Source organism: Cuculus canorus, chromosome 27 (genome assembly GCF_017976375.1).
Source record: "Cuculus canorus isolate bCucCan1 chromosome 27, bCucCan1.pri, whole genome shotgun sequence".
Taxonomy (NCBI): domain Eukaryota; kingdom Metazoa; phylum Chordata; class Aves; order Cuculiformes; family Cuculidae; genus Cuculus; species Cuculus canorus.
This window is the reverse complement of record NC_071427.1, coordinates 6446140-6462799: the sequence shown is the minus strand read 5'-3', so window position 1 is coordinate 6462799 and position 16660 is coordinate 6446140. Positions and strand designations below refer to the sequence as shown.

At 65.1% G+C, this 16660-nt stretch overlaps 3 protein-coding genes across 3 annotated transcripts; all 3 read left to right on the top strand.

Moving 5' to 3' along the window:
• The first annotated feature begins 1140 nt into the window (after positions 1–1140).
• On the top strand, positions 1141–3034 carry LOC128849255 (survival motor neuron protein 1-like). Its single transcript, XM_054050250.1, has 6 exons — positions 1141–1214; positions 1735–1926; positions 2021–2302; positions 2388–2501; positions 2586–2674; positions 2892–3034. Exons 1-5 carry the CDS (start codon positions 1188–1190, stop codon positions 2664–2666), a joined length of 696 nt encoding a protein of 231 aa, XP_053906225.1. The 5' UTR covers positions 1141–1187; the 3' UTR covers positions 2667–2674; positions 2892–3034.
• Positions 3035–3235: 201 nt separating this feature from the next.
• On the top strand, positions 3236–4431 carry LOC104065801 (cocaine- and amphetamine-regulated transcript protein). The gene is made up of 3 exons (XM_054050251.1): positions 3236–3645; positions 3914–3997; positions 4135–4431. The coding sequence occupies exons 1-3, from the start codon at positions 3514–3516 to the stop codon at positions 4240–4242; spliced, it is 324 nt and encodes a 107-aa protein (XP_053906226.1). The 5' UTR covers positions 3236–3513; the 3' UTR covers positions 4243–4431.
• Positions 4432–5466: 1035 nt separating this feature from the next.
• MAP1S (microtubule associated protein 1S) lies at positions 5467–13988 on the top strand. Its single transcript, XM_054050579.1, has 7 exons — positions 5467–5644; positions 7208–7309; positions 7830–7912; positions 8020–8160; positions 8801–12035; positions 12226–12443; positions 12544–13988. The coding sequence occupies exons 1-7, from the start codon at positions 5506–5508 to the stop codon at positions 12697–12699; spliced, it is 4074 nt and encodes a 1357-aa protein (XP_053906554.1). The 5' UTR covers positions 5467–5505; the 3' UTR covers positions 12700–13988.
• The last annotated feature ends 2672 nt before the right edge of the window (positions 13989–16660 follow it).

Here is a 16660-nt window from a genome sequence, read left to right as displayed (position 1 = left end):
TGTTCCCAGGGATCAGTGCTGGGAACGGTTCTGTTTAACCTCTTTATCCATGATGCGGATAGAGGGATGGATAAAGGGCTCCCTCAGTCTGTTTGCAGAGGGCACCAACTGGGTGGGAGCATCGATCTGCTGGCGGGTAGGGAGGCTCTGCAGAGGGACCTGGCCGGGCTGGATCCATGGGCTGAGGCCAACGGCATGGGGTTCAACCAGGCCAAGGGCCGGGTCCTGCACTTGGACCACAACAACCCCATGGGACACTCCAGGCTTGGGGAAGAGCGCCTGGAAATCTGCCCAGAGGGAAAGACCCTGGGGGTGCTCGTCAGCAGCGGCTGAACGTGAGTCAGCAGTGGCCCAGGTGGGCGAGAAGCATCCTGGCTTGGATCAGCCATGGGGTGGCCGGTGGGAGAGGGGCAGGGATCGACCTCTGGACTTGGTGCTGAGGCCACACCTTGGATCCTGGGTTCAGTTCTGGCCCCTCACTCCAAGGACATTGAGGGGCTATAGCAAGTCCAGAGAAGGGAACGGAGCTGGGAAGGCTCTGGAGAACAGGGGGTGTGGGGGCAGCTGAGGGCCCTGAGGCTGTTTGGTCTGGAGAAGAGGAGGCCGAGGGGAGACCTCATCGCTCTCTGCAGCTGCTGGAAAGGAGGTTGTGGTGAGGTGGGTGTTGGGCTCTTCTCTCACGTACCGAGTGATAGGACAACGTGAAATGGCCTCGGGCTGCACCAGGGGAGGTTTAGGTTGGATATTGGGAAAATAATCCTTCACGGAAAGAGCAGCGAAGCCCTGGCAGAGGCTCTGGGGGCAGTGAAGGCGCCGTCATCCCTGAACGCGTCCCAGAGCCGGGCAGAGGAGGCGCTCGGGGCGGTTCGGGGGTGACGGATGGTTCGAGTCCAGGAGCTCCGAGGTCTTTTCCAACCAGTCCATTCGAAGGGCCTATAATTCAGCCTCGCACCCGCCGTGCCCGCAGGGGGAGACAGAGGCAAGGGCGACGCTCTACTCACCCTCTCGCTCTCCCCCCTCCCGCTCTGCGCCCCTTCTCACGCTCCTCCTTCGCGCTGCCTTCTGGGAAATGTAGTCCCAGCGCGACCTGCAGCGCACCCAGGGTGAGACGGGGACTGCAATACCCAGAGTGTCCCGCGCGATGCTGGCTGGGCGGGGCTACGAGCAGGGGCGGGGCTGGCCGGGCCATGGCCGAGAGCGCCCCGGGGTCACGGGTGGGCGAGGGGTTGGGACGGGGCTGGGGGTGACCAGATTGGGGTTGGGGTTGGGGTTGGGGTTGGGGTTGGGGTTGGGGTTGGGGTTGGGGTTGGGGTTGGGGTTGGGGCTGGGGCTGGGGGCGACGGGACCGGGACTGAACCGGGGCTGAACGTGATGCGACCGGGTCTGGGGCGCTGGGACCGGGGTCAGACCAGGCCGGGGTTAGCGGGACCGGGACCAGAGCGGGGCTGGCGTGACTAGACTGGACTGGGGCCGGGGGCGACGGGGCCGGGGCTGGGGTAACGGGACTGGGACCGGACTGGGCTGGGGGTGATGGGACTGGGGCTGGACTGGAGTGGGGGGACCGGACCAGGCTGGAGGCAACAGGATGGGGCCAGGGGCCACCAAACCAGGGCTGGGCCTAGCGTGATGGGACCGGGGCTGGAGGATCTGAACCATCCCGGCGACGGGAGGGGTCCCCGGTGCCCGGTGGGTGCCCCGTCCTGCTTTGCTCAGTGACGCCTTCACTGCCTACAGGGTTCTGACCATGCCGGCCCTGGCACGGGGCTCCCTTCCCCGGTGGGGGGCCCAGGGACTGCCTCTCCCCACTCCCCCCACACCTCCCATCCCCGGGATGCTGCGGGTGAGGAGTCGGACAGTGACACTGAGACCCCCACCTCGAGCGTGACCTGCAGCGAGGAGGAGGAGGAAGAGGAGGAAGGCCACCAGGTGAGCAAGCAACATCCCAAACCCAGTGGGATTTGGGGTTCATACTGTCCCCCCCGTGCCCCCTACCATGTACCCCCACTTTGTCTCCCTGCAGTGGAAGGTGGGCGATGCCTGCAGCGCGATCTGGAGGGGGGACGGCCTGCTGTACCCCGCTCACCTGCGGGCGCTGGACCCCAACGCCGGCACCTGCCTGGTGGAGTTTGACGGCTACGGCAACACTGAGGAGCAGGTGTTGGCCGATCTGCTGCCCCCCCGCCCTGGGTCCTGGGGGGTGAAGGGCACCCTAAGGGGCGAGGGTGGCCCCTTGGCGTGGGAGCCACTTCCAGGTGTGAGGAGGAAGGGCCAGCAGGCACCCTGCTCCCCGCAGCCCCTCAAGGTGAGTGGCCACCCCCCGCCAGCCTTTGGGGCACCCCATGCACTCCCCCCTTCTCTTCCTAAGGGGCTGGGGGTGCTGCTGACAGGCGATGCCCACCACCCCACTGCGCACAGTCTGGGAGGAAGAGGAGGAACAAGAGGCTTTGACTGCGATGCTGATGTCCTGGTACATGAGTGGCTACCACACTGGCTTCTACATGGTACGGCAGGTGCGAGGAGTGGGTGGGATGGGTGGGGGGAAGGAGAGCGTTCCCCCCATGACTCCCTGCTCCTCTGTGTCCCAGGGTCTCCGGGAAGGCCGAGCAGAGGCTGCTGAGCCCCCCCCGAGGCCGGGCCACCAACAGAAGAAGGCCCAGCGCAGCTAGGAGGGCAGGTGGGTTTGGAGATGCCCTGAGGCGAGGATCCCCATCTTTGTGCTCCCCGACAGGGCTTTGCTCGGGTGTCACCGACTTCCTGAGGGGCCTGGAAGGGCTGTGGGGCACGAGGGGACACCTCGGGGATGTTGGGGAACTCAATATGGCTGTAGGACATGGGGCTAGGATTCCCCATCACCACTTTCCCACCATTCACCCACGTCTGCTCCCCTCCAGCTGGATCCGTCTTACTGTGCCACACTGGAGCCATCGAGCAGCGTCACGCTCCCACTCTCCCTTCGCTTGTGGAGGGGTTCCCCCAGGGGTCCTGGTTGCAGGAAGAGGGGCAGCAGCGTTCCCCCCGCCCCCAGCTGGCTCTGCATCAGAGCCCTGGCCTGGTGGGGCTGCTGTCCCCCTGTCCCCGTGTCTGTCCCCTCCTTTAGAATAAACCTGTTTATGAGCACCCTGTTCCAGCCTGTCTGCGCCATCCCAGAGGGATCTCATATGCGTTGGGACGAGCTGCGCCGCAGCCGTGTTTGCTCAGGGAATTGGCAGCGTGGCCTCTGCGTCGTGGCAGGGCTGGGGGCTTAGCGCCGGGGGGGGCTCAGCCTGGCGGCTCTCGGGCTGGACGTGGTGCTGACGTACATCACGCTGGCTCCAGGTGCCCGATGTCCCATGGGATGTGTCTCCCGCAGACGTGTCCCCTTGTTTGGTCTGATGACACTGGCGAGGTTCGGTGCCCCGGCTGCGTCAGCGGGTGTTTGCCCACGCCAGATTTGGGGGATAAAGCTGGGTGAGCTGGGCGCAGCCGTGAGCACCCGGGGACGGCACGAGAGCATCCAGGGACGGAACCAGAAGCATGGAAAGCATCCGGCTCTGCCTGCTCTGCCTGGCCAGCTCTGGCCTCATCCTGCTGGATGCTACGGAGCTGGCGCTAGGGCTCCAGCTGGATGAGAACCTGTCCAGGCAGAGCCGGGAGAAGTCAGAGCTGGTAAGGGGCTGGGGAGTGGTGTCTGCAGGGGGGCCCTTGGGGGGCTTGGATGTCCTGGGGGCTCGGGGTGATCTGGAGCCTCTGGTCATAACGGGGGCTCGAGGTGATGTGGATACAGAGCCCCTGGGCATCCCAGCAGGGCTCAGGGTGATGTGAATCCAGAATCGGGGTTGTTGGATTTGGAGCTTTTGGGCATCCTGGGAGCTCGGGGTGATGTGGATCCTGAGCCCCTGGGCCCCTCGGGGTGATGCAGTGTGGTGTGCGGCAGGTCGAGGCGCTGCAGGAGGTGCTGGAGAAGCTGGGGAACAGGGAGCTGCCGGCGGTGGAGACGAGGCTGAGCTGGGTGCCCCTGGTACGGCTGGGATGGGGAACGGGAGGGCACGCAGCCCTGGGTGCTTGGAGGCTCAAACCCCGCAGCCGGCACCGGAGCGAGACCCTTGGGGTGCCGGTGTCGGGGCTCCAGCCGGGCTGACAGGTGCCGTCCCGCAGTGTCAGCCTGGGGAGCCGTGCGCGGTGCGGAGGGGAGTTCGCATCGGGAAGCGCTGCAGCTGCCCTCGCAGCACCACCTGCAACTTGGTCACCCTCCGGTGCTCCTGAGAGACCAGGGACATCGGGGACATCGAGGTACCGGGATGCTGCTGGACCAGGCTGGGCGTCGCACTGTGGAGGGGGTGCTGTGGGTCCCCAGCCCCTTCCCCACACTGGGATGGGCCTGGATGTATCCACACAGCACCCCAGCACCCTTGGGTGCCCTGGCCTGTGGGGCTGGGGGTGTCCAGGGCTGCATTAAACAGCTTGGATCAACGCCTGCTGCCTGCTCTTTAGGGGGACCTGTGGGGCCGGGCAGGGTGGGTCCCATCCTGCTGTGGGCACACGTGGGGCACAAAGGCGGGGAGTGGTAGAGGAGACGCTGCCGGGCTTGGGGGGCTCTTGTGGACACGGCACTGGTTATTCCTGACCCACTGGAGGCTGACGGTGAAGAAGCAGTTTGGGAAGAGAGGCCGAGGGCAGGGGGTGAGAGGGGGCTGTGCTGCTCCATCCTGCACTGTATTGCACCGGGTTGTGCTGCACAGTCCTGCGCTGCTCCCGCTGCACCGTGCCGTGCAGCCCCATCCCGGCACTGCAGTGCACACCTCCCCGTGCTGCCTCCCGGCACTGCGTCGCCCTGCAACGTCCACCCCTGGCTCTGCACTGGCCTGTGCGCCCCTCGCACTGCGCTGCCCTGGTCGGGACTGCTCTGCGCTGTCCTGCAATGCCACACAGTGCAGTATAGTGCCACACTATGCCAGGCAGTACAATGCAATGCCATGGCAGACAATGCAACACAATGCAATTCAGGCCAGGCCATGCAATGCCATACAGTGCAATAGAATGCACTGCCATGCCATGTAATAAAATACAATCCAGTGACACGGAATGCAGTGCTTTACCATCCAATGCAATAGAATGCTATGGCATGCCATGCCATTCCATACAATACAATGCCATACAATGCAATAGAATGCCATGCTGTGCAATAAAATACAATTCAATGACACAGCATGCAAAGCCATGCAATACAACGCAATCCCACGCCAGGTCGTGCAATACAATGCCATGCCATGCTCTGCCATGCATTGCATGCTGCGGCCTGGCGGGCCCCACCGCCGGCCCCACCCTGCCATCGCCCCTTTAAGCGCTCCCCGCCCCAGCCTCCTCTCTCCCGGTCCCGTTACCCGTCTCCGCTGCCTATTGGCTGCCGGTGATGTCATTGGGCGGGGATTGGCCGACTGGCGCGGGGGGCGTGGCCTGTCCCTGCGGAGGGGGCGTGACCTGTCGCCGCGCGGGGGGCGTGGCCTGTCCCGGCGGGGGGCGCCGAAGATGGCGGCGGCGGTGGGGGCAGCGGCCGCTCCCTCGGGCTCCGCCGCGGGGCAGCGCCGCTACTCGCTGCTCGCCATCGTGGGCGGCGGCTGCCACCGGCCCGGGCTGCGGGCGGCAGCGCTGCAGCAGCTGGAGCGAGGTGAGCGCGGGGCGGGACCGGGCCCTCCCGAGGGATGCTCTGAGCGCCCCCCCGAGCCCCGCACCCCGGCTCCGAGCCCCCCCTCATCCCGCACCCCGTCTCCGAGCCCCCCCGGGCCCCGCATCGTGGGCTCTGAGCCCTCCCCCCATCCCATATCCCGGGGTCTGAGCCCCCTCAGCATCTCAGAATTTGTCCCCTCCTGCTCCACATCTCCAGAATCTGCCCCCCAAGTTCTACTCCAGACCCCCTCAAATCTGCCCCATCTCCTGCCCCAGATACACCTGGATTTTCCCCTTAGGCTCCTCAGGATCCCCCCCTCTCCTGCCCCAGATCCCCAGGACCTGCCCCCTCTTCTGCCCCAGATCCTCCTGGATCTGCCCCCCCTCCCCGGCTCCCCAGGATCCCCCCCTTTCCTGCCCCAGCCCCTCAGGATCTGCCCCCCAGCCCTTGGCCATCTGCCCACCTCCCCGGGCTGGGGGGTCCCCCCTCTGCCCCGTCCCCTCTGCGCTGCAGCCATGGGGCCGGACACTGGGCTGGGGGGCAGTGCTGTGCCCTCCCTTGATCCCAGTTCCCACCTCCCCCTGCGCCGTGACCAGAGCTGGGGAGCCTTTGGCCCCTGCAAGCGGGATCCCCAGACCGCGGGGGGGACGAGTGTTGCCGTGTCCCTCCCTCCATGGGATCCAGCACTGGCAGCAGCTACCCCTGGTGTCCCAAAATCACCCCATAATGGCTCTAACCCTCGCCCGGCACCTTGTGCAACCCCTCTGTGGCCACCCTGCACCGAGCCCTGCCAGCTTACGCCATCGCCGGGACCGTTAGCAGGCAGCGGTTGTGGCCACATTGGCTGGCTGCCGTGGCTAGGGGGCTGGTAGCCCCCCATGAGGATCCCCCTGAAGAGTCCCAAGGAGGGAGGTGCTTTGGGGCTGTGCCTTGGTGTGCCTGACCTTGTGCCAGGAGCACCCACACCGGTGCCAAATCCCCCAGCACGGAGCTATGAGCACCCACACCGGTGCCAAATCCCCCAGCATGGGGCCGCGAGCACCCACACCGGTGCCAAATGCCCCGGCATGGATCCATGAGCACCCATACCAGTGCCAAATGCCCCGGCATGGATCCACGAGCACCCACACTGGTGCCAAATGCCCCGGCATGGATCCACGAGCACCCACACCAGTGCCAAATCTGCCGGCATGGATCCACGAGCACCCACACTGGTGCCAAATCCCCTGGCACCGTTAATTCCTTTAATTACCAGTTTTGAAGAGGCGCTGACAAGGTGCGCCTCAGGGCTGGGATTCTGGGTTGGCAGAGCTGCTGCCACGTGAGTCACCACACAAGGTGCTCGGCAGCCTCTTACTGGGGTCCGGTTGGAATTTGGGATCCACTGGGATGTCCCCAAAGCCACCAGGACTGGCACAGCTGTGTCTTAGGACAAGGTAGGATGTCCCTAAGGTGTTGCTTCTTGCTATGTGGGTGCTATGGTGCGAGGAGGGGGCTTTTCCATGAGGCTCAGTACTAACAGGGCTGAACCCCCCCCCCCGCTTTCTTTCATCCCCCCGAAAGGAATCCGTTCTTGGGATATCAACCTCTGCTCGTGCAACCTGGACGAGCAGCTGAAGCTCTTTGTGTCCCGCCACTCGGCCACGTTCTCCAGCATTGTGAAAGGTAAAAGTGGGGTGTTTAATTACTGGAACGTCCTCGGCAACTGTGTGAACAGATGTTGCTTTGTGGCCCCCCCTCCCGGCCAAACCCCGTGATCCCCCACGTGAGAAACCGCTTCCTTTGCCCGTCCCTTTCCCATGGAAAGGAGAAGACAGATCTGGGGCTGCTCTGGTGCCTCCGTGACCCCTTATCAGTTAGTTGGATGGGACAGATCTCCAGTGGGTGCCTGAGTGTGGGTGCAGCCCTGAGACCCCTCCCGGAAGCGCCCAGGGCTTTCTGGGGCTTTGGGGGACAGAAGGGGCCCCCCTTTTCCTCCCCGCAGCAGGAAGAACACGGGAAGTGTGTCCTTCGGCTCAGCAGATCTGCTGGCCTTCGCGGTGTCCGGAAGCGGGATAGTGGCCACCCCTCTTCCGCGCTGGCCCTGCTGCTGTGTTGTTCCCCCCATATGCCATGGGATGAGGCCAAACCAGGGTGCAGCCCCGTTGTTTTGGGGAGAACGAGTGTTAGCCCTCACTCCCTGCAGGTCAGAGGACCCTCCACCACCGAGGAGATGTGCTGGAGACCCTAGTGCTGCTCAATCCTTCCGACAAATCCCTGTGCGATGAGGTGAGCTGGGGGGATGCTGCCAGGGCCCCTTCGGAGCCGCTGGCAGTGGGGTGGAGCCTGGTTACATCCTCACGTCCCCTCTGTCCTCACGTCCCCTCTGTCTTCAGCTGCGGAACCTCATCACGGACGTCTCGCAGCACAAGCTGCTGGTGTTCGCGGGGCCCTGCGTGGAGGAGACGGGCGAGCTGATGCTGCAGACAGGCTGCTTCTCCCTAAGGGACTTCATCCAGATCTTCACGGACAAGGAGGTGTGGGGCTGGAGCGGGGAGCTCGGCAGGGAGAGCCTAGGGAGGAGCTGCCTCTTCCCCCCTCCTTGGCTGCTGGTGCACAGGGGAGGGGGGCTGTGCATCTGTCTGTTCACGTTCTCTAGTGTCTCGGTGGGGAGCTGGGCATGGTGGTGGTGGTGTGAGCGGGAGGCTGGCTGAGCCGTCTGCTGCGCAGGCAGTTCTGAGTCCCTCCCGGCGGCACAACCCTCCCATCCCTCCCTCCTGTTGGTGCATCCCCTCCTCCCGCACATCCTGCGCATCCCTCCCGACGGCCAGTGCATCCTGCTGCTGCATCCCTCCCATTCCTCCTGCTGCTGCATCCCTCCCATCCCTCCTGCTGCTCCATCCCTCCCATCTCTCCTGCTGCTGCATCCCTCCCATCCCTCCCGCCAGCGCATCCCTCCCAGCCCACGGCTGGAAGGAGCGATCGGTCTCATCCTGACCCCGAGCTGCAGCTGGGTGGGGTGTGTGAGGGGGGGACCAGCCCCCCCAACACGGAGTGGGATGAGGCTGCGAGAGCCCCAGGAAGTGCTGAGGCAGGTCCCCCACCCCGGGCCATCCTACCTCTGGCCCCAGGTGCCCCATCCCCCCTGAAGCTCTGGCTGTCCCCATCCCCTCACAGGTAGGGGAGATCCTGAGCTCCGCAGACCCCTCGGCCAAGGCCCGGCTGACCATCAGCTGCCCAGACTTCGGGGAGTGGAAGGACTCGGGCTTGAACCATCACAACCTGCAGGATTTCATCGAGCTACGCTACAACCCGGGCTGCATCCTGCCCGAGATGGAGGGGCTGGAGGAGTTCATGGAGTACCTCTCAGAGTCGCTGGAGCCCCAGTCCCCCTTTGACCTCCTCGAGCCCCCCACCATGGTGGGCTTCCTCAAGCTCTCCAAGCCCTGCTGCTATATCTTCCCGGGCGGGAGAGGGGACTCAGCTTTCTTTGCCGTCAACGGTTTCAACGTCTTGGTGAACGGAGGCTCCAACCCTAAGTCATCCTTCTGGAAGCTGGTCCGGCACCTGGACCGCATCGACTCCATCCTGGTGACACACGTGGGTACGGACAGCCTGCCCGGCGTCAACAGCCTGCTGCAGCGGAAGCTGGCCGAGCTGGAGGAGGATCCGTCCCAGAGCTCACAGGGCAACGGGGACTGGGCAAAGAACCTTATCTCCCCAGAGCTTGGTGTTGTCTTCCTCAATGCCTCCGAGAAGCTGAAGGACATCGAGGGGAACTCCCGGGTGCTGAAGAGCTGTGATGAGGCTGCCCTGACCCTGCACTACCTGGAGAAGCTGGGCATACATCCCAATCCGCTGGCTCGGGATAACGGACCCTACGCAGAGCCCACCGTCCTCTTCCAGAAGATGGGAGTGGGCCGGTTGGATATGTACATCCTGAACCCTGTGAAGGGCACCAAGGAGCTGGAGTTTCTCCTGCAGCAGTGGACAGGCAACAGCTACCCTAAGGAGCAGGACTTGCCCCTGCAGTGCCTGACCTCCATCTGTGCCCTGCTGGTCTGGCACCCTGTCAGCCCCTCCGAGAAGATCATCCGGGTCCTCTTCCCCGGCTGCACCCCCCAGAGCCGCATCCTGGAGGGGCTGGAGAAGGTGAAGCACTTGGAGTTCCTCAAGTACCCTGTGGTCACCAAGAATGACTTGAAGGGGCAGTCGGTGCCCCAACCTGAGAAGCCACTCAAGCAAAAGAGGGCAGAGAGTAAGGAGAGCCTGAAGTCAGCTTCCAAGCTCAGCTTGGTAGACACCGGGGCACTGGCGGTGAAGGATAAGGCCCCATCAAAGGTGGAGAAGAAGGAGGTGAAAGCAGGGACCAAAGAGAAGCCAAAATCCTTGGGGGAAACGGCCAGAGCAGGATCAGAAGAGGAGAAAGCCAAGGATGCGCGAGCCAAGCTGGACTCTTCGATGGAGAAGCTGAAGGTGGATGCAAAGCCGAAGGTGAGCAAGGATAAGGTGGCACCCAAGAAAGAGCCTGTTCCTCGGAAAGAGGAGAAGAAGCTGCTGAAGAAGGATGAGGTGGCCGAGGCGAAAGGGGAGGCAAAGAAGGAGGTAAAGGTGGTGAAGAAGGAGGTGAAGACTGAAACGCTGCGGAAGGATGCAAAGGAGAACAAGATGGAGGCCAAGACTTCTGCTAAGACCGTGGCCCGGAAAACACCAGTCCTGGAGACCCGCAAACCCTTGGCCAAGGCCAGCAGCATCAAGAAAGCCCCTGTCAAGAAGGAGCCAGAGAAGGCCAAGGCCAAAGCCCCTCGGGAGGCGGGAGGCAGGAAGGAGCCTGGGACGTCAGGTGACTCCAAGTCCTCCTCCCCTGAGGACATGCTGCCAGAGGCCGAGGGCAGCCGGGGAGCCGCCTCGCCAGGCGCTGGTGTGAGGAGGAAGAAAGAGGACTCGACGGATGAGGGCATCACCACAGCCGAGAGTGAGCTGGAGCCCTCACCGCTGGAGAATGGGGGTGCTGAGGGGCCGGGGGACTCATCCTGCCTGGAGAATGGCCTGGAGGATCCTGACAGCCCCCATCGCTTCCGCTACCTGGAGAGCAGCCCCTTGAGAGCCGTCTGTCCCCCATCGCCCCTGGCCAAAACCCCCAAGAGCGACCGCAGCGTCAACTTCGACCTCACGCCCACCGGGATGCTCAACCATGGCCCTGAGGGTGGCGAGGATGCCTGCGGCAGCTCTGAGGAGAAGACCCTGGAGATGATGTCTCCAGCCAGCTCGGGGCCAGCCAGTGCCGGGCACACTCCCTTCCACCAATCACCCGTGGACGATGGCACAGAGGAGCCGGGCGCTGGCAGCAACCGGCAGCCCAACCCTTGGCCGGCAGCTGGGGGCAAAGCCGTGCAGGACAACTCCAGTTCCTCGCAGGAGAAGCAGGCGGGCTGCCTCTCCCTCAGCCCCTTCAAGGATGAGGTCCCTGATGTGTCCCCCACCATCACCACGCCCTCGCTGCCGGCCGAGGTGGGCTCACCGCACTCCACTGAGGTGGACGAGTCGCTCTCGGTTTCCTTTGAGCAGGTGCTGCCTCCCGTCAGCGAGTCCCCGCCAGAGGAAGGCAGGCGATCCCGGGGGACCGGAGGGACACCAGAGCCAGAGGCCACCAAGGGTGGCTTATCGCTACCGCTGCGGCCGTGCCACCACCCACCGCGGGCTGACGGTGACGCAGTGCCACGACCCGGCCGCCGTTCCAACTCGCCCCACGACGTAGATCTCTGCTTGGTGTCACCCTGTGAGTTTGAGCATCCCAAATCGGAGCGGTCACCCTCGGCCGCCGCCAGCCCGCGGGAGCTGTCGGACAGTGACGCGTCGCAGGAGCTGGTGCCACGCGGGGCTCGGCCGCACCAGCTGGCTGGCGAGACGCCTCCCACCTCCGTCAGCGAGTCATTGCCCACCCTCTCCGACTCTGACATCCCTCCAGCCACCGAGGACTGTCCCTCCATCCTGGCGGACGGGCTGGAGTCAGATGAGGACTCGGAGCAGCCTGCCCGTGGTGTGGCCAGAGCCCGGGACCCGCTGCCGGCGCCCATGAAGGATCCCTGCCCCATTCCTGCCCAGCCCGGCATCTGCATGGTGGACCCCGAGGCGCTGCCAGCCACCAAGAAGGAGATCCCCGGCAAGGTGAAGAGGACCCCGTCCCGCGTGGGCTCAGTGCCTGCCGCCCCCAAAGCTGAGCCCTCCCGGCACCCCAACTCAGCCCCCAAGGCCAGGGGCACCACCAGCTCGGCCCGGGATGCAGGGGACAAGGCCAGGCTGCTCCTGGGGGACAAGAAGGGCCCCACCAGTGGGGACACCCGCACGCCAGGGAGCACCCGCAGCGCTGGAGCCCGGCTGCCGGCAGGAGCTGGCAGGGCGTCACCAGCAGGTACGGAGATGGGGGAACGTGGGTGCTCCAGCTGTGGTGTCCCTGGGCAGAGCAGCTCGGAGTTTGGGAGACGGGTGCTCCCAGCTCTGCTGTCCCTGTTCCAGAGCAGCTCAGAGGCACCACCACTGTGGTGCTGTGGGTCTGGGGGTTTAGGACCACCCCTCACAGCTCGGTGCCCCCATCCTGGCAGGCACGCGGGCTGCAGCCCCCCTGGGACCCCCCATCTACGTGGACCTGGCGTACCTGCCCGGCTCCTGGAGTGCTCGAACAGTGGATGAGGAGTTCTTCCGGCGCGTCCGTTCCCTCTGCTATGTGGTCAGCGGCGACGACCACCTGAAGGAGGGGGTCCTGCGAACCCTCCTCGATGCCCTGCTCGCCGCCAAGCACCAGTGGGGCACTGACATCCAGGTAAGCCCCCCCTGGGCACCTGGAGCACTGGGATCGGCCCAGTTCCCGGTGCTGGGAGGGGGAACGGATTGGGAATGCCGAACGTTGGGTGTCCCCGCAGGTGACCTTGATCCCCACTTTTGACTCGCTGGTGATGCACGAGTGGTACCAGGAGACGCACGACCGGCAGCAGGAGCTGGGCATCACGGTGCTGGGCAGCAACAGCACCGTGGCCATGCAGGATGAGACCTTCCCTGCCTGCAAGGTGGAGTTTTGAGGTGGGGGGGCTTCCTCCTCACCCTCCTCCGAGACCCCCCTCCTCTCCCTCCCTCCACACCCACTGTGGTTTGGAAGGGAGGGGGAGAGGGGATTCCGTGAGGGGGGTGATGGGCTCGCCCCCCCCCGCCCCAGACCACCAGGGGCCCCCGCAGCACCCACACACGCCGCACCCTCGCACACCGCGTGGTTCCCGCATGCCCACGCCGGAGCCGGACACTCCTCGCTCTGCACCCACCGCCATCCTAAGGGAGGGAGGGTGAGGGACCAGCCAGTCACAGGGTGCCCCTGCCTTTTTGGGGTGGGGGGGACACACAGGAGCCGTACCCCCCTGCCTCCAGTGGCAGTGCTGAGCCGTTCCCAGCGGGGCTGTGCTCGATTTAACAGGGTAAATTTTGTTGTGTTGTTCCTCTCCCCTACCTGGATCAGCCACTACTGCCCCCCCTCCCCTTTTCCACAGCCCCAAGCCTCGTGGTGGGGGCATATCCCCTTTTTGTGGGTTCCCTCCCCCCTTGGGGCAGCACTGGGGCTCAGGGAGGCTGCTCCACCGACACTACAGCCATGGATTTAATCCCTGGCATCGTGTCTCCCCCTTCCTCCCTGGGCACGGCTGGACCTTGTGGTCGTGTCCCCTCCCCTCATCATGTGCAGCAGTCGAGAAGGGGGGGGGTTCTCTCTGATGAGCTGAGACCTGGCAGCTCGTTGCACGGATGGCGCTTCCCTCCCTGAGAGCAGGAGCTGCGGGGCCCGATCCTGCACCCCAGATAAGAAAGAGGGAGCAAGAAAGGCTTTACTCCCTCCCTCCCCCTTCAACCCTTCAACGTGCTGGAAGGCTGTTAAGAAACCAAATGTCACGTGCAATTTTTAAGGGGTTTTGTGAGTGGACAGCGGGAGGGGGGAGCTGGGAGAAGGTAGGGGGGGGGTCAGGAAGGCCCCCCCCTCCGCTTTTTCCCAGCTGGGGCAAACACTAAACTCGTTTTGTAAGAGAGGCTCCTCGCTGGCTCTTTTTGTAATGACTTTTTAAGAAAAAAAAAAAGGGAAAAAAAGAAAGAAAAACAAAAAAAAATATGAAGAAACCAAACCTGTTCTTGCCGGGGGGGGTATTTATCTGTGGCTCCCCCGGTGTGTCCCCCCCCTCCCCGGGTCCTGGTTGGCGGCCGCGGGGGCTTTTACCTTGGATTGTCTTGTCCTACGTGTACGGGGAGGGGGGACTGAATGTTTCACCTTTAGTGCTTTATCTATTGTTTTCTTAGCTGGAAGCCGGGTTGGAGGTTGGGGGGGGGGGGTAAGCTGGCTGTGACCCCCCCAGGCCCCCTCGGCCCCTGCCCGCGGACGCCGGCACGCTCCCCATCTTGCACGCCACGTTCCCGTTTGGCAACTGTGTTTGAAAATGAGCATTAAAGAGAGGATAGGACCCTGCTGCGCTCTGCCTCGGGGGCTGGGGGGGTCCCCGGGCGTTGGCGGGGGGAAGGATGGGGTCTGGAACGGTTTTGAGGGGGAGTCCCCGGTTCTTGGAGGGCAGCAGGATGAAGTCTGGGGTGGTTTGGGGAGGTTCCCCTGGTCCTTGTGGGGCAGCAGGATGAGGTTTGGGGGGGGTCCCCGGTCCTTCGGGGGGCAGCAGGATGAAGTCTGGGGTGGGGGGGGTGAAGATGGGGCATGGGGGGGGGTTAGAGGGGCTGGGGGGGCCACGGCAGCGCCTTGGAGGAAGTGGAGGAGGGATTGGGGGGGGGGTGTCAATGGGGGCTGAGGGGGCCAGGGGAGCACCTGGGAAGTGGGGAGCTGGGGGGAAGCGTTGTCGTGGGGGAATCAGAGAGGGAACTGGGGGAGTTCCAGGATGTCACTCGGGGGTAGCTGAGGGTCCAGGGCGTTGCCCTGAAGGGGTTGGATGGGCGCTGGGGTGTCCAGGCGTCACCTGGGGGGTTGGAAAGGGGCTGGGGGGTATCCAAGGCATCGCCCCCGAGGGGCTGGGGGGATTGGCGTGGGGCGGGGGGGCTGCGCTGGGGGCTAAGTGGGGCGGCTGCGCCAGCGCGGCTGAGCAGGGATGCAGGGTTGCCATGACAACAGCATCCCCATCCCCGCCGCCCCCGGCCCGCAGAGGAGGGGGCTGCAGCTCTCGCCCCCGCACCGAGTGAGGGGATGGGGGGGGTTGGGGGGGGTGGAGCCTTCTCGGTGCTGGCTTGGCGGGGGGGTCACATATCCATGAGCCCCCACCCTGTGTCAGCACAGGCTGGTGGGACCAGGGAACTTAAATCTACTCCAACCCCCCCAGGCACCCCAAAACCTCCTCCTCCCCAAAAACCTCCCCCTCCCCAAAACCTTCCCGGATTCCTCGGGGGCGTTCACTTGCCCCAAGGCCAGTTATACCCCCGCCCAGTGCCAGGGTTTGGGGTCCTGGTGCTGTCACCGTCCCCCCGGAGCCCCTGGCTCTGGTGCCGCGGGATGAGGCCTTTTGCCGGGTGAAGGGGCCTCGGTGGCTTTGGGGTGCGGGAGCCGTGGGGAGGGGGTTCCAGTCCTCCCCGGGGGCTCCACTGGCATCGCTGCCCGGGTGGCCAGCGGATGCCATGGGGTCACGGAGGTGACAGCGGCACCAGCACCAGCCTGAGGCCATGGACCCGTCCAGCACTGGGGCTGTTGCGGTGGCACCGGTGCGGTCATCCTGGCACAGCCACACTGTCCTGGTGGTGGTGGGATAAACTGGAGCAGAACCGAACCTCTGCATAGGACGCATTGGAGCGGAAACAGAGCCTCTGTACGGGACACACCGGAGTGGAACCGAAACTCTGTGTGGCACACACCGGAATAGAACCGAAAATCTGCATGGGGCACACCGGAGCGGAACAGAAACTGTGTGGGGCAAATCGGAGCAGAACGGAACCTCCGTGTGTGACATACTGGAGTGGAACTGGAGCAGAACTGAGCCTCTGTTTGGAGCATACTGGAGTAGAACCAGAGCACAACTAAACCTCTGTGTGGGACACACCGGAGCGGAACCGGAGCAGAACCAGAGCAGAATCAGAGCCTCTGTGTGCTGCCCCATCCGCACCGTCCCAGCTCCGGTGGCTGCGCCTCCCCCCGGCCGGGTCCCCATCTTGGGGTGGGGGTGTTTGTGCCTGATTCCCCGTTGAAGCCCCCGGTCCCCTCCCCCGCTCCCGCAGCTGCGCCGGTGTCAGCCGGAGCCGGGCATGAGCTCAGCGGGGCGCGAGGCACCGGGTGGCACCGGGGGGGCGGGCACGGGGAGGAGCGGGGGCCCCGGGAACCGGGAGCATCAGGGGGTGGGAGCCCCGGGGCTGGGGCGCCGGTACGAGCGGCTCTGGATCCGCCCCGCTCCCCGCATCACGCTCCGGGTGCGGGTGAAGTCGTGGCGGGGGAGGTGTGTGAGGTGGGAGCGGCTGTGGTGGTGGCCGCACCGGGAACCGGGGGGATGGGGAGACCCCCGGAGCCACAGGTACCGGCGCGGGCGGCTCCGGCCCCGCATCGCCCACGGGTGCGTGAGGATGCGGGTTGGGAGGGGATGCGGTGCACCGGGAGGCCTCGAGGATGGGGTGCGGATGGCTCCGGATCAGCTCTGGATCCGCTCCGTATCGTTCCCGGTGGCGGGGGTGTCGACGAGGGTGCGAGGTGTGGGCGACTGCGGTGTCAGCGGCACCGGGAGCCCCGAGGGCGGGGTGCGGGTGGCTCTGGATCTGCTCCGGATCAGCTCCGCATCATTCTCGGTTGCGGGGGTGTCGTGGCGGGGGGATGAAAGGTGGGAAGAGATTGCGGTGTGGCAGCCCCAGGGGGAAGGGGGGGGCCCGGCGCCAGAGGTACCGGCACGGGCGGCTCCGCACCCTCCCCGCATCGCGCCCAGGCGCGGGGCGGCGGCCGCTTTAAATATGCAAATGACCCCCCCCCGCGCGCGGCGGCGGCCAATGGGAGGCGGGGCCGGGGGCTGAGGGCCAATGGGAGGCGGCGAGGCGGGAGGG

Coding starts and splice junctions, on each gene's coding strand:
- LOC128849255 (XM_054050250.1), top strand. CDS start 1,188: ATGGCCGAGAGCGCCCCGGGGTCACGG. Junction 1,215..1,734: donor AGAGCGCCCCGGGGTCACGG/GTGGGCGAGGGG, acceptor CACTGCCTACAG/GGTTCTGACCATGCCGGCCC. Junction 2,303..2,387: donor GCTCCCCGCAGCCCCTCAAG/GTGAGTGGCCAC, acceptor TGCTGCTGACAG/GCGATGCCCACCACCCCACT.
- LOC104065801 (XM_054050251.1), top strand. CDS start 3,514: ATGGAAAGCATCCGGCTCTGCCTGCTCTGCCTGGCCAGCTCTGGCCTC. Junction 3,646..3,913: donor GCCGGGAGAAGTCAGAGCTG/GTAAGGGGCTGG, acceptor GGTGTGCGGCAG/GTCGAGGCGCTGCAGGAGGT. Junction 3,998..4,134: donor GGCTGAGCTGGGTGCCCCTG/GTACGGCTGGGA, acceptor GCCGTCCCGCAG/TGTCAGCCTGGGGAGCCGTG.
- MAP1S (XM_054050579.1), top strand. CDS start 5,506: ATGGCGGCGGCGGTGGGGGCAGCGGCCGCTCCCTCGGGCTCCGCCGCG. Junction 8,161..8,800: donor AGATCTTCACGGACAAGGAG/GTGTGGGGCTGG, acceptor ATCCCCTCACAG/GTAGGGGAGATCCTGAGCTC. Junction 12,036..12,225: donor TGGCAGGGCGTCACCAGCAG/GTACGGAGATGG, acceptor CCATCCTGGCAG/GCACGCGGGCTGCAGCCCCC.